This window comes from Pan troglodytes, chromosome 2, assembly GCF_028858775.2.
Source record: "Pan troglodytes isolate AG18354 chromosome 2, NHGRI_mPanTro3-v2.0_pri, whole genome shotgun sequence".
NCBI lineage: Eukaryota > Metazoa > Chordata > Mammalia > Primates > Hominidae > Pan > Pan troglodytes.
Window position 1 is genome coordinate 8,744,687 of NC_086015.1, and position 27,257 is coordinate 8,771,943.

The 27,257-nt window shown below is 42.6% G+C and overlaps 1 protein-coding gene and 1 long non-coding RNA gene across 2 annotated transcripts in view; one reads left to right on the forward strand and one right to left on the reverse strand.

The window, feature by feature from the left end:
• ITPR1 (inositol 1,4,5-trisphosphate receptor type 1) overlaps window positions 1-27,257 on the forward strand; it is a 354,044-nt gene that overhangs the window by 207,518 nt on the left and 119,269 nt on the right. The window contains exons 36-42 of the mRNA XM_054680363.2: window positions 1,840-1,960; window positions 5,185-5,369; window positions 9,342-9,490; window positions 10,772-10,883; window positions 16,405-16,437; window positions 24,605-24,640; window positions 26,182-26,229. Coding sequence (XP_054536338.1) covers window positions 1,840-1,960; window positions 5,185-5,369; window positions 9,342-9,490; window positions 10,772-10,883; window positions 16,405-16,437; window positions 24,605-24,640; window positions 26,182-26,229 — 684 coding nt within the window. The remainder of the gene's footprint in view (window positions 1-1,839; window positions 1,961-5,184; window positions 5,370-9,341; window positions 9,491-10,771; window positions 10,884-16,404; window positions 16,438-24,604; window positions 24,641-26,181; window positions 26,230-27,257) is intronic.
• LOC134809535 (uncharacterized) lies at window positions 4,236-9,502 on the reverse strand. The gene is made up of 3 exons (XR_010155486.1): window positions 9,286-9,502; window positions 6,248-6,471; window positions 4,236-5,755 (listed from the first exon to the last, which is right to left on the reverse strand). It is a non-coding gene; the product is annotated as an uncharacterized LOC134809535 (long non-coding RNA).

Genomic DNA, 27,257 nt, shown 5'->3' on the forward strand with positions numbered 1-27,257 from the left:
GTCTCCCACAACATGTGGGAATTGTGGGAGCTACAATTCAAGATGAAATTTGGATAGGGACACAGCCAAACCATATCCCACCAGATTGCCTGTTGCATTTGGATAGTTAGTAGGTGGCTACTCTTATCCATTTAATCATCTTTTGTACACCGAGGTGTCAAATAGGAGCAGATCAGGTGTTCCAGGAATAGGGTTCAGTGGAATTCATTTAGTCAAGAGACACTGCTTTCTTTGAGCTGGGCTGTTGGGTTCTCATCCCACATCCAGCACTTACTGGCTAATAGGGCAGGCGATAATGCACTGCTTACTTCACAGGGTGATGGTGAAGGCTAAATATGTATAAAGTGCTTAGCACAGAGCCTGGCATGCAGGAAGTGCTTGGGGTAAATGACCGTTCTCACTGGACCCTTTGAGTTAGCTCCAGAGCTAACAAGCAGCCACAAAACTCAGGGACTAAATCCTAGGTTTCCCCTGCCAGTTTCCCAGGCTGCCTCTGCTCCTGTCCTCTATTAGAAACACAGCTTACTATCTTGGGTGGCTGCAGGGAATAGGACAGAAAGTACTTCCTGAAGAAGGCAATGAGATTCTGGCTCCCAGGTGAACTTCATGGAAAGAGCATGGAGGTTTGCCATCAGAGACTCTTGCAGTTGACTTCCTGCTTTGCCGTCACTTCTCTTTTCTTTTGGATAATTTCTTTTATCCTTGCTGGGCCTTTGTTTTTCATGCGTGACGGGAAGGTAATTCCAAGTCACAGAATTGTTCACCGAGGCCTGAATGAGATCATATGTGAAATGTCTCACACATAGCATGCCCTTAATAAATGGAGATTATCTGAACCATGTTTATCAGGGAGGTTCTGAATTTTTAATTAATCTTTGTTATTTTCTTAAAATAGACTTCCTTTCTCCCCTGACGCTTTCCTTTTTCTTTCATCTCAGAGACCTCTTTCGGGGTTTTCAATACTTCTTTCTTTACTATATTAACTGCCGCTGTTTTTAGAGGGGCTATGCAAGTTGTCCCCTCTGAAACGAGAAGACCAGTTGAATAGCGCAGCATACACAGCTATCTATCTTTGCCTTGCTGGTCCAAAGCTACCCTTTGAATGGAGACCAAAACTATAATTTTTTAATGTACTCGGAAAGTCAGTGTCAAATTGATTCAGTGGATGTTTGAGTACTCTTACTTTAAAATGAGTATAAATTTATACCTTTGTGGAAAGGAATAAATCTTCTCATGTAACTTCCAAGTACTCATCATAATAAATGAATATTTATAAAGAGTAACTATCCAAATTCTCTTTATGTCATTGAAGACCTTGCCAGAAATAAAGAAGTAGCATTCTAGGTGAGATCCACGTATCAGTTTGTTTTTGCTGATTAAAAACGTGGGTTCTACTCAGTGGATATAATGTCTGGAAGGAACTTTGGGGTCAGTCTGCCTCAATCCACTTATTTTCTACATTGGATGAAACTGAAGCTCAGAGAGGTGAAGTAATTTGCCTAAAGTCATGCAGCTGCTTGGTAACTGGATAAGAATACCAGTCTTTGAACTGTGGATCCATTGCTCCTTCTTGTGCTCAAACTTAGTTAAAATAGCATCAAGTTAATGCATTGCCCTAAAATGCTTCTGAATTGCTCTCCCTTGGCTAGGTAACTTATGGAATTTAGCTCTTATCCAGGCATCCCCTCTCACACTTGCCTCAGGGTCCATTAACAAGGCAATGTCTGTCTCTGATCTGGGGTCCAGTGGTTCAAGACAATGTCTCTATCTCTGATCAGATCATCAGTAGTCTACAAATAAAAATCTGTTTTTCACGTTGCCTCTTTTGGCTTCTTGCAGACTCGCCAACCTGTCTTTGTGCAACTGCTGCAAGGCGTGTTCAGGGTTTACCACTGCAACTGGTTAATGCCAAGCCAAAAAGCCTCCGTGGAGAGCTGTATTCGGGTGCTGTCTGATGTAGGTAAGATACCAAGTCAGTTTGGATGTACGTGATGAAAATGAATTGTCTGACAGTAGTAAGGCTGCCATTTATTGAGCACTCATTGCAACTCTTCTACAGTTACACAGACAGGAAGTTTCAGAGCCAGACCCGGAACCAAGTTCTTCTTGATTGCTGGGCTTCTTTTTTTTATCTACCAAGCCAGCATTTCCCAAGGGAAGAGCCAGTGAGTCCTAAGTCAGATAGGCCTAGAAAAACAAGCTTCCATGGTTGTTAGGCAATTCTTTGGCAAGTAACAATACACACAGCTTATTCAAGGCCCTGGGAAGTCCCTCATTCAAGAAACTAATTTGTTTAATCCAGCAAATGTACTTGACCATGTGGTAACTTTTTCCTGGAAAGCACCTGTCACATCCTAAGGAACACCCTTTCTCAGAAATGGGGCACTGCTCCCTTCTTCCCCTTGAGGAGAAATGATTCTCCATTTCCTCTGTGACTCCCCTCCTGTCCCGCCTCTCATAGGCAGCCTTTGAAAGGAAGTTAGGAAAATTTCTTTTTCCTTCATCCTGACTTTATCAGACTCCATGACTTGACCCATTCCCCACCCCCTATTAATGCTGTGCAAAGAGGTAAGCTTCCTGCCTGAAGTTGAGAAGAGAGTTACCTGCCTGGAGTGGCCTCTTAGATCCTTGCAGACAGTAACAAGAAGAGCAAGACAGGTGTAGTTCTCAGCATTATTTAGTGGCTGTCCAGCAAGTGTCAATTGTGTAGGTAAGATATCAAGTCAGTTTGGATATACCTTGGGAGGTATGTATAATCTATTAGGACTGTTGCCTGATTTCAGTAGTCTCCCGCCCAGTTCCTTTACTCTCCTATGGCAGGTGTTGATGTCTTTGTATTATTGGTGTGGCCGTATTTCACAGTAAGAAATTAGGTTTTGGAAAATATATACACGACAGGTTCATTGTGTTATATCTTAGAAACAGGGCCCTGCAGTGAAATTCCCAGATAACCCTATACTTTTTCCATACAGGATTATCTATCAAAAAGAATGTGCCTGGTGAACTAATGTGGAAGTAGAAAGCCAAATACCACACGTTCTCACTTAAAGTGGGAGCTAAATATTGGGTCCACGTGGATGTAAAGATGGGGGACTACTAGAGGGGGAAAGGGGGAAAAGCATTGAAAAACTACCTGTTGGGGGCCGGGCGCAGTGGCTCATGCCTGTAATCCCAGCACTTTGGGAGGCTGAGACGGGCGGATCACCTGAGGTTGGGAGTTCAAGACCAGCCTGACCAACATGGAGAAACCCCATCTCTACTAAAAATACCAAATTAGCCTGGCGTGGTGGCGCATGCCTGTAATCCCAGCTACTCAGGAGGCTGAGGCAGGAGAATTGCTTGAACCTGGGAGGCGGAGGTTGCGGTGAGCCGAGATCACGCCGCTGCACTCCAGCCTGGGCAACAAGAGCGCAACTCTATCTCAAAAAAACAAAAAAAAACCCTACCTGTTGGGTACTCTGTTCTCTGTCTGGGTGATGGGTTCGATCATACCCTAAACCTCAGCATTAAGCAATACGCTTCTGCAGCAAACCTGCACGGGTACCCCCTGATTCTAAGATAAAAGTTGGAAAAAAGAAAAAAAAAGTTGTGCTTGTTGAGGCCAAAGGAAATGTAGGAGGAAGTCCTTGCCACAGAGGTTAGTTTTTGTTTAATATTTTAGCAAGTGGCTGACTTGACTAGTAGCTCAGTGCTCATTAGAGAGGGGAAATCTTTCCATTTGTCTTGGCGGTGATAAGACAAAAGACAAGGAGAGTTGATGTCTGTGGAACGGTAAGACATGAAAACAGCACTACCCAGAGTCCCCTCTGTGCCTCTTGGGGGTTGCTTCCTCGTGACTAATACCACACCCAGAGCCCACTGTGTTAGTTGTTTAGCTTATGAATATCCAAGGCATAGAGTTTCTAGCTGTGACGAGTGTACCCTGTGCATCCTGCTTTTTAATTGTTTATTATTTGTATTTTTCCAAATTTCCCACTTTCTATATTAGACTGTTAGAAAGTTGTTGGCTGGCTTATAGTTTTTTTTCCCCTAAATTGTGTGTGTGTGTGTGTATGTTTTTCAATGGGATTTAAATAATTGCTTCTCAGATTCCTCTTTCAGGATGTTGGAATTGTTTTTACAGTTAGATAGTTGAGTACTTTCTTTGCTTCTAGTGTTTTGAAGCATTGAAGACAGGAAATCATTGTTTTTTGGACATTTTCCCGTATGGAAAGGAATGATTATTAGTCTTAATTATCTTCCTTTTCAAAATCTTTTATTTTGGAATAATTTCAGGTTTATGGGACTGTAGCAAGGGTAATACAGAGAGTTCCCACAAATTTCCCTCACCCATTGTCACCCGTTGTCAGCATCTTACATTAGCAGGGCACCTTTGTCAAGGCTAGGAAACTGACACTGGTACAATGCTATTACCTCAACTCCAGACTCGATTCGAATTTCACCACTTTTCCCACTGCTGTCCCTTGTCATGCCCTTTTTCTGTTCCAGGATTTGGTCCAGGTACCACCTTGCATTTGGTTGTCATGTCTCTCCAGTGGCTTCTGGTCTGTGACCATTTCTCAGCCTTTCCTTGTTTCTTATGACCTTGACAGTCTTGACAAGTACTGGTCAGGAGTCCTGTAGAGTGTCTCCCATTATGGGTTTGACTGATGTTTGTCTCATGCTTAGACTGGAGTTCTCCTTTTTTAAGAGGAAGAAAGAAGCACCTATCCAGAAAGAGGAGTTTATACCATTGTGAATGCTACCTTTAGGATTATGTTTGGGATAACCCAGCATTTTTGTAGATTGTTGAACAAACCTGAAAAATAACTAGCAAATGATTCATTGGCCAAACGAGTTCCCTGTCTTGATTATTCTTAAAATACACAAACACCTCAGTGACCTTAAGAAGCCATTCATTGAGGAAACCCATTGAACTTTAACTCTGACATGCCCTGGCCTTATGACCTGAGAGCATTTTAACATTCCTAAGAACTGCTTCCCCCCAGAATTCACACTGGGAAACCCTGACCTAAAAGATGGTAAAGTTGACTTGAGCTTCTCAGTCTTTAAGCTCAATACCAGGCAAGCTGGCCCATTCTGGGTGTGAAAAACCTGCTGGATGGGGACTAGGGCATTACGTCCATCTGTAGGGGTGTCCCCCATCAAAGTTGTAGGCTCACGACTCATCTTTCTCCTGTGCAGCCAAGAGCCGGGCCATTGCCATTCCCGTGGACCTGGACAGCCAAGTCAACAACCTCTTTCTCAAGTCCCACAACATTGTGCAGAAGACAGCCATGAACTGGCGGCTCTCAGCCCGCAATGCCGCACGCAGGGACTCTGTTCTGGCAGCTTCCAGAGACTACCGGAATATCATTGAGAGATTGCAGGTAATGCCTGGTGTTGAGAGAAGTGATGCTTAGCCTGGCCTCAGGTGATTGCCACACACAGCAGTGCGTCCTTGAGCCAGAGAGCATCTAAGCTGAGCCATAGGAAGATGTCAGTGTGGTGAACGAATAGTCAAATGTTATATATGTAGGGCCAGGAGTGGGAAGTTACTTAGGAATAGAAAAGTTCCTGAAAAACTGATGGTCTTTAAAGGTTACTCCTAGATTTGCAGATTTCCTGGCGAAAAATTGGGACTCTGCTCTTATTAGAAGGAAATATTGAAGTATTACAGAGGATGTTTAGAGTAAGAGCATAAATGTTCCGTTTTCCCCATCACTCTGGGGTTATTTAGCCTCTTGAATCAGCAGGTGAACAAGGGTGGTGATACCTGAGAGAAGAATTTTACATCAGAATGAGCCAGATGGAAACAAAAGTATTCCTTCCAGCTAGATTATTTACCTTTTTTCGTAGAATCTACCAAGACATCTGCTCTCCTTTTGTTAAAGGGGAGAGTAGTGAGTATTAGATGTTAAACACTTAAACATGCATCTTAACATTAACATATTTTTTATACAAGCACCTCAGTTGATGCTCTCACAGGTAGTACATAGGTCACAGTTTGAGAATCGCAGATCCTTTGAATGAGCCCACAAGCAGTGTTTAAGAGTGTAGTCTCAGGCCAGTGCCTGGGTTAAATTTAAATCCTGGCTCTGCCGCTTAGAAATGGTGTAATCTTGGGAAAGTTACTTGACTTCTCGGTCCTTCAGATTCCTAGTCTGTAAAACAGTAGCACCTACCTCATGGGGTTGATGTGAGGATTAAGAGAGTTGATAATATGTCCCAGTTACCTGTATTTCGTGCAGCAAATCACAACAATTACCTTATTCTCTTTTGCTCTTCTGGAGGTTGACTGGGCTCCGCTAGCTATTTCTTGCTTAGAGTCTTTCATGGGGTTGCAGTCAGATAGTGACTGCGGTTGGACTCATCTTGACACCTTGCTCACTCGCATATTTGGCAGTTGATGCTGGTTGTCAGGTGGGACCTCAGCTGGAGTTGTCGACTGAAACATCTCCATGTAGCCTGGGCTTCCTCACGTCATGGCGGCTGTGTCCCAAGATGAGTGTGTGTAGAGAGAGACAAGTGAAAACTTTATCGTTGTTATGACCTAGTTTCAGAAGTCACATAGCGTCACTTTTACTGTACTCTGTTGGTCAAGGCAGTCTCAAAGGTTCACTCAAGTTCAGGGGGAGGGAATCTAGAACATCATTCAGTGAAAGGGATGTCAGTGTCACATTGTAAGAAGAATGTGAAAGACAGGATGTATTGTGGTATAGCCATCTTAGGAAAATAGAGTGCACATAAAACACATAGAGCAGTGCCTGGCATGTAGTGAGCACTCAGTTGAGGGCTGCTATTATTATTATTACTATTACTACTGTTGTTTACTGCTATGATTGTAATAGTTACTGAGTCTCTGTACAGTTACACAACCTACTTGGAGACAGATGAATTCATTAAATCATTCATCAGCTCCATGCTAGGCTCTGGGGATACAGTGGTCAGCAAAACCAGAAATGATGATCTTTGTCTCATAGTATCTCAAGTATCAGAAGGGAGAAAGAGACATTAATTTTAAATATAAAATGGTGAGAGGGACAAGTGAGAAGTGCAGAGAAGTGAGGAGCGCTTGAAAGATTCTGATGAGGAAACTAATTTTGTCTGAGGTTAGGGATGAGGGTCAAGGAAGACCTTGCTGAGGAAAGTAACATTTTGAACTAAGCTGAGAAGGAACAGCAGGACTTAAAGAATAACAGGGAGGGAAACAGCATGTGTAAAGACCGTTATACCGAAAAGAAGACGAAAATAAAAGTATTACTCAATTCCAGCTAGATTATTCTTTTTTTTCTTAGCGTCTACCAAGAGATCTGCTCTCCCTTTGTTAAAAGGGAGAGTCGTATTAGATGGGTGTTAAACACTTAAACGTGCATCTTAACTTGACCTATGAAACCCTGCTCTTATGAGCAAAGGAACGTTAGTGTGGCTGGAGCCAGGAAGCTGGGGAGGCTGGCGGGATTTCTCGGGTCAAGTTAAGAATTTCAGCCTTTATCATAACACAACCAGTTCTTAAATAACAAAGAGAACCAGTTCTTGATTCCTGATGGAGTGCTTCCTGATCCCACTATGCTTTTAGAAAGGCGGGAGGGATGTTGTAGACTCCTCACTCCATGAGCATACAGTATTTTCTCGCCTGCTCAAATGAAACAAACTATCTGCAATCAAACATGCTGGTTTCTTGTGCTCTTCTTAGATTTATTGTGCGTATTCTTGGGAAATTAAATGAAACGCGTAGGTGGGCAATACTGTTCTAAGGACTTGGCCAGTGGCTTAAAGGATTTGCATTATCCAATTATTTACTGTCTGAGTTTTTGTGGTTTATGAGATTGCCTAGTGCAGCAAAAGTTGTAATATAAGAAATTCACTCGCAAACAGACCACTTCTGTAATTAATCCCCATCTAGACATCCCTCTCACTTAATGCTAGCATCTTTCCCCGCCCATTGCTTTGCCATCTTTGTTGATGTCTCCTTGATTGCTGAATGCTATACATTTGACAATACAATGCAAATCAATTGCAATGTAAAGTTCAAACTGTGCAAAAGATGCAGGATTTTATGAAATACATGAACATGATAAGAACAACTTTAATCCTGTGTAAATACCGTAGACAAAGATTTGCCAGAGTCAGGATCAGTAACTATTGAAGAGAATATTGGCTGGGTGCTTCCAAAAGGGATGCTGTGGGGGGAACTGATAAGATCCTCAGAATTTTGCAAAAATGACCCTTTTTTGACTGTGCTGTGAAAGTCAGTATAAACTAAGGGATGTTGCAAAGTACTGTCTTACAGTCTTGTTGGGAAAATTGCCCCACTCAAAATTATTTGATTGATTCATGTATCTTTATGCATCTTAAACCTTATTGAGTGATTACATTCATCACCCAAATTGTGTTAAATCTAAGATTAAATTATCTTCATGTCATTAGTTTCTGGATAAAAGATTAGTTAATTCTTTGTCAATCCCAACTGGGTCCCAATTTAAGCAGCTTTTCCCATGCAAATGTCCTTGGTTAACCAGGCCTTCCTGTATTATCCAACGTGCTGTGTTCGGCCCCTGTCTTAGCCAACATGCCTCTGGGCAGGTTCTGAGTCACCAAACCATAGAGCAGGCTTTAGCATCTTTTGAAGATAATTTCTCATCTGTTTTCTATCATTTGCCTTCAAATGGTGTTTGTTGTGTTGGTTTTGCTGCTCTTTCAACTTCTCTCTGTTTTCCTTTCCTACAGCTATGTGTTTTGCATTTGAAGACCATCATGCTATCAGGGTACATGTATTTAGCATGTTGATACAGCATGTTCATTCATTGGTGTCCTCATGTTTGTATGACTTTATTATGTGAATAATTCATGCTCATTGAAAATAAACAACACTGACAAGTATTTCTATATAGAAGAAAATTAGAATCACCTGTAATCCCACCACCCAGAGAAAACCAGTAGTAATGTTTTAATATTTGATGTTTATCCTTTAGCTAGATATTGATGATGTTTATAAAAATAGGATTATTATTGTTTGACCTTTGTTATGCCCATGTCATAGACATCTTTCCATGTTGTGAAATTGATTTTTTGCGTCCTATTTTAAGCTACATGCAATGGTACCTTGAGTAGCATAAGGCCACCTTGAAAGAAGGGGTTGGGGGAAAGTTGACTTGTTTTCACTTTGTTTTCTGCATCAGAGGCTAATGTTTCAGGTAACCATTGGGCGATGTCTAATAATTTGAGATGCCAGACGGTACTAAAGTCACTCTAACCTAGCCTACCCGTGCATCAGTGTTTTAGGGCAGAAATCAATGTCCTCACCCTCCTGCGGTCAGCGTCTGCCTGAGCCGTTGACTGAGGCTGTGTTTCCGTTTTAGGACATCGTCTCCGCGCTGGAGGACCGTCTCAGGCCCCTGGTGCAGGCAGAGTTATCTGTGCTCGTGGATGTTCTCCACAGACCCGAGCTGCTTTTCCCAGAGAACACAGACGCCAGAAGGAAATGTGAAAGTGGCGGTTTCATTTGCAAGTAAGCGGCCTCTCTCTCTGGGGTGTTCATTTGCCAGAACCTTGATGACCTCACAAAGCTTTTGTTCCCGAAGAAGGAGACGTTGTCCTGTTTTTTAACTGTGATGAATGCAAGGTGATGTGCTAAAGTCCTGTTCTGACCTCCCCGAAGTAAGTTTGTCTATTAAATCCTGCTTACTGACACTTTTTTGTTTTGTTTTGTTTTGCTTTGTTTTTTGGTGAGAAGTTCTTATTTTCACTGCATGCCCATTCGTTCATTCATTACAGTGCACCCACCGTGTGCTGTGGTACAGACATAAAGAAGCCATGGTCCCTCAGCCCTCAGAAATCTCAGATCTATCGTGACCTCACCATCTTTTCCTAGCAATTTTGTAATTTCTTAGTTTATGCCTTGTGCGTAATCTGTAACCAACAAGCAGACCCATGGTTAGAAGTCTCCATTAGATTTTTTTCCCTAAGGCCGGACACGGTGGCTCATGCCTGTAATCCCAGCACTTTGGGAGGCCGAGGCTGGTGAATCACCTGAGGTCAGGGGTTCAAGACCAGCCTGGCCAACATGGCGAAACCCCCATCTTGACTAAAAATACAAAAATTAGCTGGGCATGGTGGCAGGCTCCTGTAATCCCAGCCACTCTGTGGCTGAGGCAGGGGAATCACTTGAACCCAGGAAGCAGAGGCTACAGTGAGCCAAGATCGCGCTACTGCACTCCAGCCTGGGTGGCAGAACGAGACCCTGTCTCAAAAAAAAAAAAAAAAAAAAAGAGATTTTTACCCTGAGATTAGTTGTTGGTTTAGCTTGGGGCTGGACTCTGCCTATGAGTTTCTTACTTTTCTGGGCCCCTCTAAGGACGAGGTTGTGCATAAGGGAACTGTGTGTATTGGCCTCAACCATCATCCTCATGAGTTGTTTTTGTTTTACAGTGTTGGCATATTTGACCCATTTTACCAGCAATTCTCAGTGGATAAATAGCCACGCTTTATAAACGAGCAGGTCTGTGTGGACCTCTGTCTCGGTTCTCCTCTCCATATAATCTCTCCATTGTATGTGGCTGACTCCTGCCCAGTGAGCCTGTTTGCTGTGATTTACCAGCAGGTGTCACTATTGAGACACAGTTGCTAACTGGCTGTTCTCAGTGCAGGGAATGCCCTGAAGTATGTTTAACCTGAGAGCTCTTAATAAATATTTGTTCATTAACGGACTAGTTAAAATAAATTGCTTGTGAAGTCTTTTTAATTTAAAATTAGCTTCAAGGAAGTAATCCATGGTTTTCCCCCCATTCAGGTTAATAAAGCATACAAAACAGCTGCTAGAAGAAAATGAAGAGAAGCTCTGCATTAAGGTCCTACAGACCCTGAGGGAAATGATGACCAAAGATAGAGGCTATGGAGAAAAGGTACTGCATTTTATTTTCATGGTCAAACCAGGTTTTACTATGAAACTGAAGGGAGGGACCTTTAAAAACCCACCTTAGCTCAGGCATTACCGACTGAGGGGCTAGCTTTGTTAAAAAAAAAAAAAAAAAAAAAAAAAAAAGAAAGCAAGAAAAAGCTGTTTATCCAGCCCTTAAAGGGAGCTAAATCATGTGACTGTCTTTTTTAAAAGTCAAATATACTTAGTCGTCTCTTATAGGCTGATTGCCACATAATCTAATGTCAGAGAAGTGGTAATAACAAGATTTTCCATCCATTTAAATTCCCAGTGAGGAGCAAATGCCTCTTGTGTATCAAAGTATGCGTTTCTGATTTTTAGGTTTCAGCTAAGCCTACCTGTGGGTTTACTTTCCTCGTTCAGATGAGCTGTTGCGCAATCCCTTCAGTGCATCAAGAAACGCCCTCCACTTCTAACTGCAATTAAGGCAGGCATACACGTCACCACTTCTGAGGGAGATTGGGAAATGGACAGTCCCGTGACCTGATTGTTCTTAGTATATGCAGTGAACAAGGATATACCAGATCCATTCCTTACACCTCTGATGTTGGGCAGAGCAGGACAGAAACAATCTCATTCCCTTTCCTTTCAGCCCCCAGCAACAAATGATGGGCGTGAATTTAAATCTCACTCATTTTCATTTGAAGGTAATAATGTTCACTAATGGTCAGCTAGCTACATTTAGCAACAATTTCTGAGTAGGTGAATATGCTGATATCACTGACTAATCAAAATACCCAGTAAGTCATTTTTCAGCTCTAGGAAGAAGCCTTGATAATTAAATCAGCCTGCCTTGTCAAAATCGATGGTGGCAACCAGATTGTCACAAGTATAAATGTCTGCAGGAATGTTGCTTTCTAACCTATCTGTCATTAATATTAGAGCAGTGTTACTAGTGAGACTCCTTGGATAAGAAAACAGAAAACGGATTTTGTAGTTTCTTAGTTTATACCATGGGGCATAATCTGTAAGCAACAAGCAGTTCCATGACTAGAAATCTCCATTACATTTTTAGAAACTAATTAGAACATAGGTTTCTGTAACTCAGTAGGAATTTTGCAGAGAAAACCTGCCAGACAAGAGTTTATAAATAGAAATGATGGAAGTGAAGACCCCTGGCAAGGTGAGAAGTGCTGGGATGGCCTGTTCATACCTGTATAGGCACCTAGTAGATCTCTTAAAAACAAGAAAAGAAAAAAGATGGGGGGTGCGGGGGAAGGCTGATGGCAGAGAATACACTTACCAGACAAATAAATATTAACCGTTTATTTCACAAGATCTTCATTTCTCTTAAAGTGAGTTTTCAGAAACATTCATAAAATATGAATCTAGTTACAGAAACTTGCTCTCCATAAAAAAGATTAAATCCACCAAAGCTGAGTGAATATTTTCACACCCATGGGCATAAAACCTGATTTTTCAAATCTGGAGACCACAATTTTCTCTTATTTGGAATATCTATTTCTTTCCATAACCGAGGTATTTAAAGTAAACTTCGGTGCCTCTATTCTAGTGACTTACAAGTTGTGATTATACATGCAGTTCCCTGCAGTTGTCTTTTTATAACCTGGAAAGTAGAAGCATTGTCCTGGAGTTTCCTGAGTCTCTATTGCCTGGCGGACAAGTATGTCAGGGTCTTTGAGGCTATGTGGAAGGTGTGCTGCCCTGCTCCCTGCCCCTACCCATTAGTGCCAACTGGGAGAGCATCCCAGACCCCAGGGGATGCCGCATGAGAAATGTCGTAATGCATGTTATAAAGCTCATGGAGAAAGAAAGGGCATAGGGTTGAGAGGACCCTCAAAGGAGATCACTTGGAAAGAGTAAATTATATCACAGTTTTGTAGAGGTTCCTGGGGTCTAGCTTGAATCCTTTTCAGCTGGTGAAGAAATCAGTCACACCTAAGCAGAGAGGCTTGGAGAAGAGATGGCATTTCTTTCCAGTCTGGTTAGGGCTGTCATTCCCATCCATGAATGTGAACAAACTATAGGCCAGCAAGGAAAATGCCATGAAAGCAAGGAAGATGCTCTAGAAACCCATGTTAGCCACTCCAAACCTGCAAGACTTGTCGTGCTTCTGGCCCAATGCTTGACTGCCAGGAAATGCTACTTAGCCATTCCTATTAATTGAACTTCAAAAGAGAGAGAAGGAGAACAAGGGACACTAAAGTATTTCTGTCTCCTGACCTGGTAGCTGGTATTCACTTTGTCTGTCTCACTAAGGCTTTTTGAAGATGCTTTTTGATGGTTTACTGGCTGCCCCGTTTGACTAAAGAAGCATGACGCACAGGGCAGGCCGACTTTTTCAAGGGCAGAAATAACCCGGAGCCAAAGAACTAAGCTTTCTCAAGCAAACCAGTTGACTTGAGTCAATATAATAAATGAGGTGTTCTTTGGCCTGGGTGCTGAAGACAACACCACGGTGAGTGTGGAGGCCATTTCCCTCCTCCCATCCCTGTTTTCTGATGAGTGGCCTCTTATGGAGCTTGTCCCATGACTGACACTTCCCTGGTGATGTCCAGAATTGTTCTGCTTCTCTGCCCTCTCCTGAGCCTTCACCGCCAAAGAATCGGATCTGGAGGGGCCCTGGCATGGCTTCTTCCAACTCTCCCTGTGCATACGAGGAGGCTGGGGCTAAGAGCTGAGAGACTGCCCGAGGTCACGTGTGAAGTCTATATGAGATCAAGACTACCGTCTGGGTTTCCCAAATCCCTGTGCGGTGTCCTCTCCAGCCTCTCCTGAGGTGGTGTCCACCATGTGTGGGCTGGGTTTTCTTGCCTTTTTTCTAAGCGATAATCCTTAAAGATGATGAGACGTAGGTACCTTTACCCATCTTTACTTTTTCATTCAACTTTAGTACTTAGTCAAGGTCACAGATGAAAAAGAAAGTTGACATCATTCTTTATTATCCTGTTCAAAAACTTTGGCGTGCCTGTTTGGGTCTCCCTGCCTTGGGGAAGAAAAGCCATGAAGAACTGTCACCCATATTACCAAATAGACTAAAACATGATAGAATCACTGTAAGACTGACCTACACTTTTTAAAAGTCATGGATATTCACTAGTTTCCTAGATTATGTCATAAGTTACAATGATAACATTGATCGACCTCTTGTCATGTGCTAGCCACTATACTAAACACATCTGCCTTATCTCAGTTCAGCCTCAGAGATAGATACCACTATTGTCATTAACTATTTTATACGCAAGGAAGAGAAAACATAGGCTCTGAGAGCTACAGAATTTGCCCGGGGTTACATAGTTAATTACAAGGGAACCTGGCTTTCAAACCCAGACAGTCTGATCCTAGAGTCCTAGCTCTTCACCACTGCATTATCAGTGAACAGGTGGACACCATTTGAGTGTTTTGAGGTCCACCTACAGGTTGAACCTTTAAGTTTCCTTTATGTTACACGATTATGTAAACAATAGTGGGCATTAGCCCTGAGAGCACTAAATGTATCAAAGCTTAAACATCTAGTCTTCAGCTCATTGCTGATTTTTCACACAGTTGAGAACACTCTCCCATAGACGCCAAGTGCGTTTACAAAGTGTGATTGTCCCAAGGCCATCCAAAACCTGTAGTTTTGGTCAGTTCCCACACAGAGGAATCAGACTAGTGAGTAGCAAGTGGTTGGTTCACTTGTCTGGGTCCAGTGCCCTCAAGAAGTGCCTGTTCAAGAACTATCATGGCCGGATATGGTGGCTCATGCCTGTAATCCCAGCACTTTGGGAGGCCGAGGCGAGTGGATCACCTGAGGTCAGGAGTTCGAGACCAGCCTGGCCAACATGGAGAAACCCTGTCTCTACTAAAAATACAAAAATTAGCCTGACGTGGTGCCACACTCCTATAATCCCAGCTATTTGGGAGGCTGAGGCAGGAGAATTACTTGAACCCAGGAGGTGGAGGTTGTAGTGAGCCAAGATTGCACCACTGCACTCCAGCCTGGGTGACAGAGCAAGACTCCATCTCAAAACAACGACGACAACAAATTATCACATATGATGAAAGGTAGGGGCTGACTGAAGAAGATGGCCAGAGATTTTAATCATGACCACTTAGGAATAAAAAAAATCTTTAATTCTTATGTCTCTAAAATGCAAAGGACCACCAATGCATATACTTCTCAGATTGTTAAATATAAAATAAATATTAAAATTATCACCAAAATAATGATGAAATACATTTTTGCATGATGCTTATAGTGTCTTTCGGTCCTGTGTATTCAAAGTTAATAAACTTTAAAATTATATCAGGACTTTATAAACACTCTGTGTGCAATGCCTACTAATCTCTGCTTTTAATCTACAGTTTAAACCATGTCTGTGTTGAAAAGAAAATAACCTCCCACAGCTAAATAGCTCTAAAATTTAACCTGAATCACTCTCTAACTCAGAAAATCTTCAAGCCCCTAGACCCTGCTTGAGAAGGAAACATAATTATTTTATGTATTATTAATAACTGCTTTTGTTTGCTGTGGGTTTTTATTATTAAACTGCTGTTGACTTAAGTTATTACTCAAAGAGCTTTGGAAAGAAATTCAGAGGCCAGGAATTAATGTAAAAGGATATCTCAGAATGTATTTAAAATCCATTTCCCTTCTGAATAGTCGTAGCTGTTTTAGTACTAGAAAGTATATGACCTCAGGTAATGCCTGGGTTTTCATTTCATACAAGTTGTCTGTCTCCTATTAATTACCAAAGCGTCTTTGCTCCAGGTGAGTAAAGTATTAACATTTCCAGCTACTAGTGTTTCTGACAGCAACTTAAATTTGCAAAAGATACTAAATGTTAACAAAGCCTAATAAAAAATCAGTTGAGGATCATCCATCTATCCTTAAACAAGCATAGTTGTGATACTTCTCTTGTGCTTTTGTTTTTCTTGGACACGATGCTGATAAATCCCATGTCACTAATATCACTTGAGTTGCCACTAATCATCCCAGAGGGAATATAGTTTCCTTTAATCATCCACAGGACCAGGCTGGGGATATGCTGGTCTTATTAGCTGCTGAAGTTACAGCTGGTACCGTTTGAGCTTCTGACCCCCACGACTGAGTCGTAAAATGAAGCTAAGGAAAGAATTTTCTTCTAAACTGGGCTAATTCTACTCTAGTCTTTCACTCTACTCTTTCCCACCCTCTTCGGAAAAAAACATTGGGGAATTTGCCCTTGCTCCCAGCTCGGTTCATGTTTTCACGTCCACAAGCAAGCACACGGCTGTCTGCACATGTGGTTAAGTGACCTGCGAGGTCTGATGCCTGACATGTGAATAAAGCGTGGCAGCATCGTGTCCATTTTGGTCCTGAGCAGATGTCACTGTGAGCTCTGGCCGTGACCTAAGCGCCAAAGCCTCTTAGGATGGTTACCCATCTAGCAAGGCTTTAAGGAGAAAGCGTCAGCAATAAGAGTAAAGTCTATAAACTTGGCTGGCTTGTATTTCCTTTCCTAACATTTCCTTCTTTCTCTCTCCCCTTTTTTCTTTTCCAGCTAATTTCCATTGATGAATTGGATAATGCTGAGGTCCTAATTTTGTTGTTTTTTGTTTTTCATGTCTCATGGTGGTGTTTCCGTGACACCTTCCCAGTTAGCCCTGTGATCCTTCCTCTAGTCTCACAGCGTCGAGTATCTGGCTTTGTGTGGTGTGCCCTCTGGGAGTGAGTGGAGTCTGTCGTGTCTGTGTTAGCATTTCCCATGAGTTTGTTTGCCATTAGTCCTTGGAGCTCTCATCTGAGTCTAGATGAAGACTTTCTAAACTGCAGTAAGATTTTAATTGTTCACTGTCTAAAATCTCAACTGAATTTGTGGTTGACGCTGGCCATTAACCTATCTCTGAAAGTCAGTTTTGAAATTGGCCTAAAGAACTTCTCTATCTGTGAGTAAAGCATCTGGTACAAAAAGATACAACAGCATTGGTATAATTTGAAAGTAGTAAAAAAGGAAAACTCATCACTCTCTTGGTCTACGTATTGAAAAGTATTGAGTGTGAGAGTTCATATAAACCTTTTTTTGAGTGCAGTGTGAATTCCTACGTGCTAGTTGAGACTTTCCATCCGCAGGCTCACCGGCAGGGTTAGAAATGTCCTGTATCCATGGCTTCTCTTCTAGGAAAACTATGTATAGATCCAGAAATTGAATATCATCCAGTGGCTTCTGTACTTATATGTCAAGCTAGTTTCCCGTACCCAGAATTACCCTGGAGACTGACTAGTGGTCATTTTGTTTGGGATCTGGGGGCCTCTTGAATGTTTTCTGTTTTGTGCATTTCTTCAATATTCCTTGCTGTATTTTTAGGTTGTGACACATGCTAGGTAAATGCTACCAGAAAAATTTAATTTGAGGAATTCATGTACATAATTGAGAGGGTTTCATTGGTTGGCAAATCAAGCAAACTGGACAAAAACTTAATTTGTCTTTTAAAAGTCACTTCTCTGATCTACTTCAAATCTCTGTTTCTTCTTTTAGTAGACCAACTGATGCCTTTAGATGAGATAGAGCTACCAAATAGAACATGCTGTCTACTCTAGGATCTACTCTAATTAATACACCGTAATTTCAGGAATACTGAGAAATGGTTCAGATATCCCTAAGGAGGGTTTGAATTACCAGCTTGAAACAGAAAGCAGCATGAGTGCTTATGTTGAATTTGGCACAGTTGCCTCAGGAATGGAGCTCAGAGAGGCTAAGTGACTGGTCCTCGCTCACACAGCTAGACAGTGACTAAATCAGGACAAACACATGGCTGGCTTTCCTGATGTGCTTGCTGTTCTACCACAGTCAATTCCATAAGCACAGATTTTTCCTTATATTAATTAGACGGGAGCAGTTGAGAGGGCCATGCCTTCTGGGAAGACTAGAAGGTGAGAAAAACAAAAGGGAGTGCACCAACTTAATTAACTGCTGTTAACTGCAGGGAATTTTGCCGTTTCCTGTTTAGCATTCCTTCTTCCGGGTTATTTATATGCCAGAAAAATCACTTCTATGCTGAATTTGATGTTGGCACCCTTTAAGACTCTTGTTTCTACGTAGAGTTGTAAATGCCTCACTGATTTAAATTTTTCCTCTGAAATATTGAGGTTGAGTTTCTATTTGCTTAAGTACATATTAAGTCGGGAAAGGAAAACCTTCCCTAATCAGAGTCTGTGGTGTTGTTAATACACTGTTTTGCCCCATAGTAATCAGTTGATGTGTTTGCTTGCTCAAGATAGAGCTTGGGTCTCCTGGCTGGGAGTTTATTGCTCACTTATGGAAAGATTCCACAGTTGGAGCAGGTGTGTTTATAATTATACTCTAGGAAATAGAATACTGTCTGTTTATAAAAGAGGAATGTTCTGGCAGCCACTCAGATTCTTTGAAAATTCCCTGAAGAAGCAACTGTGGATCCCCTTCTGCGTTGTTCCCCTGGCAACTGTCAGCGCTGGGACACCGATGCCCTGTCCCCAGCCCCTCAGGCTGGTGGATCTGGCCCTCTCAGCGGAGATGCCTCCTTGGCCTTTATAATTGATGCTGTTCTGGAAGCTACCACAGCTCCTGTGGTTTCTCCCCCACCAAGTCGTTTGCCGGTGTATACTCCTGGAAACCTGCAGCCCACAGCTGGAGTTCTGCAGAAGCTTAATGAGAATTCATGCTGGCCCAGGATTAAGGCAGGGCCTCACATCTGAACTGCACACCCATGTTCCAAAGTCTAAATGTGGTGGGGAATAGCCCCAAGGCTGTGTAGGGCCTGCCCAGTGGCCCACCGAGGAAGGGACACCATGCTTTGATCATAAAGGCCACTTAATGTGCAGTTAATGACTTGATAAAAAGTACAACGCCTACTGAGGCCCTGTCAGTGCTCTGAGAAAACAGGGTGAAATGAGGACAGGGGTGTAGATTTCCTGCAAGAAAAGCTCATGGTATGGGGTCTTCCCCGCTGCCTTCTAGAATAAAATTTTGTTTGAAACCAGGAAGAGAAGGGGTTGTTTGTTTTTTGGCAAACAAAGAGGCAGGGTCTCCATCCTTACCCCCTGATTTTTCTTAATCCCTTGGGGCTGGGGCGGGGGGACAGATGGGGTGGAGGAGAGAGAGAAACTCCTCGTGTTGTTGTACCTTCCTCTCAGAGCTGGGTGAATTGTTACACATGTGTACACCTGTGTAGCCGCCACCTAAATCAAGACACAGAATGTTTCCATCATCCCAGAAAGTCCCCTCCTCTAGCCATTCTTAGCTTGAAAGAGTTAACAGCTGGTGCTAAAGACATTCATTTATATGACTAATATTTGAGTGCCTGTTACGTCCAGGGGGATTTGGATACAGTGGTGCCCCAAATGGGCACAGTGTCTGCCATTCTGGAGATTACAGTTTTGTGGGGGCAAAGGGACAATAATACAGATTCATGCAAGATGACAGCTCTCAGCTGTGAGACACATTAGAAAGGAGAAGCTCATGGAATGCGGGGACTTCTACCTAAGCAGGGAGGCCAGGTAGCAGCTTAGGAGATCAGGTGACGACAGGTGAGTGGCCCCAACAGGTAATCATGTGAATTGCTTTCCTACGCTTTAAAGTGCTGCACTAATCAAACGGATAGTTCCGGCGAAGTACTCCCGAGGTGGTGAGCAGAACAGTAGTCCACCTAGTTTTCATAGATGTGTCTGTAGAAGGGATTGGTGTGTTTAGAAGGCAGGTACTGTAGTTCAGTGGACGTGTCTGTTTCTACATATTTGAGATGTGATTCCCACTGAATCACTGCCTCCTTGGAACTGTGGAATCTCTGGAGCCATTGGTGCCAGCTAGCAACTTTGCCCTCCTGCATTGCAACAAAAAAGCTAAATTCACATTCCAGCTACTCAGGGCGGCTGCAGCCTGCATATGTTAACACCTCGACTTCTCCTACTTGAGCTGCTTCTGCAGGCAAAAGATGCCATTGTAAAATTCGAGGTTGGAGGGGGGAACAGGAGAAACACAGAGTGATTAAATTTCACCTTCAGGGGGCGTTCTCATGACGCCCAACCCAGGGTGGAGATGTCCTACTTTTTTACATTGCTGTGAACTGCTGGGTTGGGTACCTGCCAGTGTTCAGGCAGCAGTTACATAAGAGCTGCTTTTTTTCCTGGAATTTAGGCTCACTGCTGATGTGTGACCTTCAGCAGTAATTGCCAATAAATGCAGTGGGGCTGTTTACTGTTAGACACTGGCAACCACAGAGCAAACTCAACTCAGAACATACAGAAGCTATTGCAAAGTCAGTGGAGGGATATATATATATATATATATATATTTATATTTATATATGTCTGTGTGTAGATATGTGTGTGCATATATATATATATATATATATATATATATATATATGCATATCACTGAGATTATTCCGTAATGACTGAAGTTGTATAATTTGGTCATGTCAGAATGTGTTTTTAAAAAATGAGCTTTGCTATTGAGTTCTGATGAGCTTGTCCTATAAACTGTAGGTGAAACCACATTGTTGGAGCTAAATAATTTTTGCTTAGTTCTGTTTCTAAAAACAAATAGAGTTAGTAAAGATAGTTGTCTCAGCAGATAGGAAGATTTAAAGTTGTTCTACTGAAATGCTAGATAACTTCTATTTTAGCTCAATTTTCTTTAAAGCTTTCTGTTTTCTTAGTGTGGGTTTTCAGAGGCTGATGCAGGATCGGGCCCAGCAAACATATTTGCAAGCCTGTTCACTGTTTGTTGGTCTCCTCTGAGGTTATGAGTGAGTGGAAAGGAACTCTGAAGACTGATTCGAGGGGCTGGAGATACAAATTGTCTTTGATTTGCTGATAACTAGATCTACGATACAGTTACATTTTTTGAATTGCATTCGGTTTCTATCAGGTTAGTCATAGAAAGAGACATCCCATTTCAAAGGAAAATTCTAGAAGCCCCAGGGTAGGAAGGGGATTCCTGCTGAGGGCAGTAGAAAACAAAGGGTATTTGCAGGCCGCGATCTGTGCTGGTCTGTGATGGGCACACATGAAGCGGGTGGATGGATGTGCGTGGGTGCTGTTGTGCAGACACCAGAAATAGTCACCTTAGGAAGTCTGTGTGCTCCTTTTCATTTAAGAATGATAAAGTATAATTTCCTTCATTTGTAGTAGAAATTCGTCCCTTGATAAAATGCTGGGTACATTATGTGTTGCAAGTGAGTAGATCAGTGTCGCATATGCATATATTCAGTTACTACCCAAGGTACCATAATGAGGGCCTGATTCGTGGCCTCATCCAGGAAGGACACTTAAGATTCAGTGACTTGAGGTGCAGTTTGAATTTCTATTTCAAAGCCATTCATTGGGAGTCATTTTTCTATTAAGTTAGGTTTTGCTCACCTCGTCTAAAAACACTGGGAAGACAAGATTGCAGAGTAAATATGAAGAGGCAGTAGAGGGCACTAGTTGGTTTCTCAGTTCAAAACCAGAGCACATCAGATCACTATGAATCGCCTGCTGGTGTGTGAGATTGGCCTTGACTGGAGGTGCCAGCGCCTGAACGTAGTGACTGGTCCTGGGACTAAGCAGGAATACAGGACATGGGAATTTCAGAGAGCCCGTGCCCTCAAAATGTTCCCCCTGAACACATGTTCAATGAGGGCTTCACCTTTCATGTAAAAAATGTGACAATAAAAATATAATTCCATTTATTCATTTACTAAACATTATGTTTTACTTGGGGTATTATACATTGTATTTATACAGATCTTATTTGAACATACATATCCTATTAATATGCTTATATTTATTGAAATTACAGCTTATTGCCGTAAAATAACCTTATCCTCAAGGAAACATAGCCAACATCCTCATTAGAAGGAAGTGCTAGTATAGGCCATGGGTGGTTTTACCGACTTAGATACCATGTATGGCCTGGCCCCTTCCATGCCTGGAAATGTTTTATGTCCCAGCGGGTTGGATTATTTAGGGAACTTGCCAGCTAGATATTGTGAAATGAAATTTACTGAAAATAAACCAAGGATTAATTAGTATTTTAGCTAGAAGGAATCCTAAAGAATATTTGCAGCCATGCGTGGTGACTCACACCTGTAATCCCAGCACTTTGGGAGCCCGAGGCAGGCGGATCACTTGAGGTCAGGAGTTCGAGATCAGCCAGGCCCACATGGTGAAACCATGTCTCTACTAAAAATACAAAATTAGCTGGGTGTGGTGGTGCACGCCTGTAGTCCCAGCTACTCAGGAGGCTGAGGCAGGAGAATCGCTTGAACCCTGGAGGCGGAGGTTGCAGTGAGCCGAGATCACGCCACTGCACTTCAGCCTGGGACACAGAGCAAGACTCCATCACAAAAACAAACAGACACACAAAAAAAGAATATTTGCTTTGTCCTCCTTGAGTAGGTCAGGAAGTGGATGCCCAGAGAGGTTCAGTGACTGGCTCAGGGGCACACAGAGAGCCAGAGCTAAACCCTGGATAAGCCATAGTCACAGGATCCTCATGCAGTGCTCTGGGGTTTTCCAGTCTATTCCACGAAGGGATCACATTGAAAAGTGTTTTTTCTGGTTAGACATGATTCTTGAAGCTGCAAAGCATCCTCTGTTTTCTCAAACGGCTTCGTAAAATTTTCAAGGGAAAAGACAGTTATTAATTTAAATTTAATTTTTGTTTTAAGAATTAATTAAACTAATTTTAGAACAAGCATGACAGCAGTTTAACAGAGGAAACAGAGTGTCAGTACAATCATAAAACATAATCCCTGCTGGGTGATTAAGAAATAGATATATACTACCTATTTCTGTTCTGAAAGAATTCAAGATGCTTCTCTGGACAAAGAGAGCACAGGCAAGAGAATTCAAACAGACGACACACTAGTTCCATCTTTATTTTCTTTTGCTTCTGTTTTGATTGGCAAAGGGGTAAGAGGGTAGCTCCATGCGTTCCTATGGTGAATCCATGCCTATAATTCTTTTGTTCTGATCATAATGGATCAGTATAAAGGATGCTGTAGTGGGAGGGTTGCCCATGCAAATAGTAGAATATAATACTTCTGTCTATATCTCTGTCTGCTCTAAAATGCATGGGAAATTGCTTTAATTCTGCTTTTTCTCATATGTTCTTTTTGCAGTAAGGGAAGATAGCAAAAATGTTTACACAGTTTTAATTCTTTAGCATACAGAATGTAAGGGTAGAGTTAAAAATGCATTCCTGGATTGTGATCTTTCTATCATTTTGAAAATACCTTTACCTGTGCTCTGCTTTTACTTTCCTTCCCCACTCATGTCCTTCCTACCACCAGCACTGTCCCTCCCCACCCCGAGCAGGAGGCTGCATGCTTCAGAGGGAAGTTTTCTCCCTGAGATGAGTGGAGTTGGACTCATGCATGAAAGGTCGTCTGTCCAGAATTGAGTGAGCAACCCTTGTTGTCTTTGCCGAAGTAGTTTAATCCCCTGGATCTTTCTTTCATTTTCTCTATTGGGAAATAGACAAAAGACAGAAATCATTAGATTACATAATATAGCAGCCCTATATTAAGAGGCTTTCTTCCCTCTTGGGGATCAAACTATCAAAAGGGTAATGTTGAGCTGGACGAAGACACCACCAGATTTCGTAGTGTCACTCATCTCATGCTTTCAACACCAGCCCTGGCCTGCCACCTGACAGCCACCTTCTGGCCCTGAGATGAGTGTGCTGGAGCCCTGTTAGAGGCCAAGGTCACACAGTTGCAGCGTGAGCCTCGGGTTTGTCTCGTGGCCTCAGACTACACCTCACACTAGTCACACCGCTGGTGTGTGACTTTGGTCCCGAGATGCCCAGGTGGGGTCTGGCAGTTCCGTCTGTCATCTCTTCTCTGCTCCAGGCACATGTCCTTTTGGAGGGCAGATTCACGGCACTGTCTGCAGATGGAGCGGTGGACTTTTCTCCAGGCACACCTTTGTGTAGCCCCTGCATGCCCTCTCACCCCTTCCCCCTCACCTGCGTGTCCTTTCGAGGCATCCTTTTGTTGCTCATCCATGGGCTGGAAATTATTAAATCAAGGGGGAGGGTGGTATCTGTGTGGCATGGCTGGGATGGGGCCAGGAAATCCAGACCATGAAGCCCTCAAGGGAAACGCATGGGGTGGGAAACTCATCTCCAAAGTAACCCTGAGTGCAGGAAACCTTGTTTCTCCCAGAGACACTGGAGCAGGGAGACTGCATCCCCTAAGCCCAAGCTGGAGCCTAGGTCTTCTTGCCTGCTGTAGGACAGGATGTGGAGAATGGAGAGACATGGGAGAAAGCCTAAACCCACAGGAGACATGTGGCATGTGGAACTTTCCCAAGCCTTGGGCCCCTGCTTTCATCACTACCCCTGCTCCCCTGAGAGCCTCCGTGGACACGCATACTAATGCTTTCCCTGTCTCCGTGGACTGAGACACGGATGTGCTGTGGTTTTTCCTGTCACTTGCTTTGTTTTAAAGCATCATTCCTTCTTGGTTAGTGGTAGACTTTTTTGTTTCTTTCTTATCTTAAATGTGTTCCCCCATCGCAGGTCAATTGTCTCCTCCAGCACAACCACATTCAGTTTGATTTGAAGGTATCTGGTCACCTTGATTGCTGAAGCCCACTTCGGCAGGTGATCCAGCAGGGTTGCCTCATCTCTGATCCTTCCTCCTGTGTTTTGTCCTTGAGTGTTGGTCTCTGGACTTCTCTGTGGCCCACGAGATGCAAGTGCCATGACTAACGTACTTCATTTTACTCCCAATTAGCTTCCTCCAGCTCCGGATTCTGAGAACGCCACCGAGGTGTGTTGCCCGCCTATATTTGTAGCGCCACTGCCAGCAAATATGGATGCCTCTCAGTTGTCCTGGTTGGGTGTCTGAACTGTTGTAACAAAAAGTCTGTCCCGGTGGTAGATGTAGGAGGGAGGTCTCTAGGCTGGCTGGGAACAGATCATTGCTGACGTGGATGTGGCTCTCAGTATAGAAACTTCTGAGGAGCTGGATCCAAACTGAGCATCCTCCAGGTGCCAGGACATGGTTCTTTGAAAGTTCTCACTCAGAACCATCTTAATCGTGAGACGTTTAGCTGAGACATGTGAGGATGTTAAGACCTTTCTGCTGTTATACAAAATTGACTTTGGGTCCTGTGCAGAGATGATGCACTTTTGAAGTTATTATAAATCAATAATAAAGAATATTTATAATTGTAGAAAAAGCTACTAATAAACTTGTAATTTTGCAATGCACTTTTAAAAATATTTTTATTTTTTGAGACAAAGTCTTGTTGTCACCCAGGCTGGAGTGCAATGGCACAACCTTGGCTCACTGCAACCTCTGCCTCCTGGGTTCAAGTGATTCTCCTGCCTCAGCCTCCCGGGTAGCTGGGATTACAGGCATGTGCAATAACGCTCAGCGAATTTTTGTATTTTTAGTAGAGATGGGGTTTTGCCATGTTGGCCAGCCTGGTCTCAAACTCCTGACCTCAGGTGATCCGCCCGCCTCAGCCTCTGAAAGTGCTGGGATTACAGGCATAAGGCTCTGCGCCCAGCCTATGATGCAGTTAAAAAAAAAAAAAATCTTTCCTCCTTGCTGCTAACTAAACTCACTAAATGAAGGACTAACGTTTACTAAGGTCTGTAAGATCATAGAGAAGCTTTTTGGGGAGACGTATTTCCAAGTATCAAAATTTAATTTCAGAAACTATTCCAAAATCACAGTAGTTCAAGCTAGAATGAAGTGTGCTTTATTTGAAAGAAGACTTAAAAATGAAACATGAACAAATGATTGAATAGCTAAGTTGCAGTGTCCATGTTTTCTAATGATCAGTGTTTAATATCCTAATCAGAGCTCCTCATTCTGTTAACAGTTTTGTTACAAGACTTGTGTACTTGTGGGGTGGGGAAAGCCGTGGTCCCATATCTGTGTCTGCTCAGAGGCGTGTGTCTTGATGTCCTTATGCATGTGCTGTGCAATGATGCATGTATGAATCATAAGGACCTGCCCTATTGAGTCTTGCATTACAACCCCTTTTGGGTTAATGTCACAGCATATAATATAGAACTTCTTTGTCATGATCTTTGCAATAAATTATGTTGGCCAAAAAGTCATGTGTCTGCCCATTTTGAACAGTGCACTAGGGTTGGGGGTATAGGACAGTCGTTAAGCAGCATCTAAAGTGATCAAGCATGGATATACGGGGGAAAAACAAAACTCCAGACCTATTCTCCTTTTGTGTAACTCTTGTCTATATATGAACTCTCAATGTATTTTATATGTGACTGATGCTGCAGATGGTAGTGTCTCCTTAGTGTTGTATTAAAATGGAATTTCTGCATGCCTAGCAGGAGCTTGAACCAAGTCCACCCCTGCGGCAGCTGGAAGACCATAAAAGGGTACGTAGTCTTGAGTCTCGGGTATCGGGAGCTAATGATCAATGACCGTAACACCTCCATCAGCCACACACTGTGATTGAGAGACAGCTTTTGTTGTTGATATTGTTAAAGCATTAATTGACTCAAGAGCAATCACAGCCATGTATATAAATGAAACTAAATAGTGGTTCTGCCCATTGTCTACCTGATCAGAGCACTGTAACCAGCTGGCCTCCAAATAAAGACCAAGTAAGCTTTTCATGTCCTTTTTTCTTTTCTGTGGTGGCTTTCTATTTAGGTGAAATATAAAAGAAAAAGAAAAACTGTAATGGCTGATGACCATTATAATTTATAATTTTAAAAAATGGAAAAAAGTTCATAATTACATTACCTAGCCACAAGAGCCACTGTTTTTGTTTGTTATTTGGGGTGGTTTTTTGGAGACAGATATTACTCTGTTGCTCAGGCTGGAATGTAGTGGTGCAATCTCAGCTCACTGCAGCCTCAACCTCCTGGGCTCAAGAGATCCTCCTGCCTCAGCTTCCCGAGTAGCTGGTACCATAGGCACCACGCCCGGCTAGTTTTCTTTTATTTTTTATTTTTGTAGAGACAGAGTCTTGCTATGTTTCCCAGGCGGGTCTCAAACTCCTGGGCTCAAGCAATCCTCTTGCCTTGGCCTCCCAAAGTGCTGGGATTACAGGTGTGTGCCACCATGCCCAGCCCCACTAATGTTTTAATATTTCCTTCTACCCATTTTTTATACACATGAGCACATGTGCCAACAGACACAGGCACATTTGCATTGTCATTGGGATTATTCTAGGTATACAACTTTTGTACCCTGTTTTGTCATTTAATACTGGATCTGAGCATTTGTTTTGAAAGTCTTTGGAAGTTAACAGCTGCCTGAAGTTCCTCAAATTAACAGGTGGTTCATCACTGTTTTCCTTTGATGAAGAAATGAATGAATGTGTGCATCTTTGAATAAATTCCTAGAAGAGGAATTCCTTGGCCAAGGGGCAGATCTGTTTTTAAGGTGCTGACTGTGC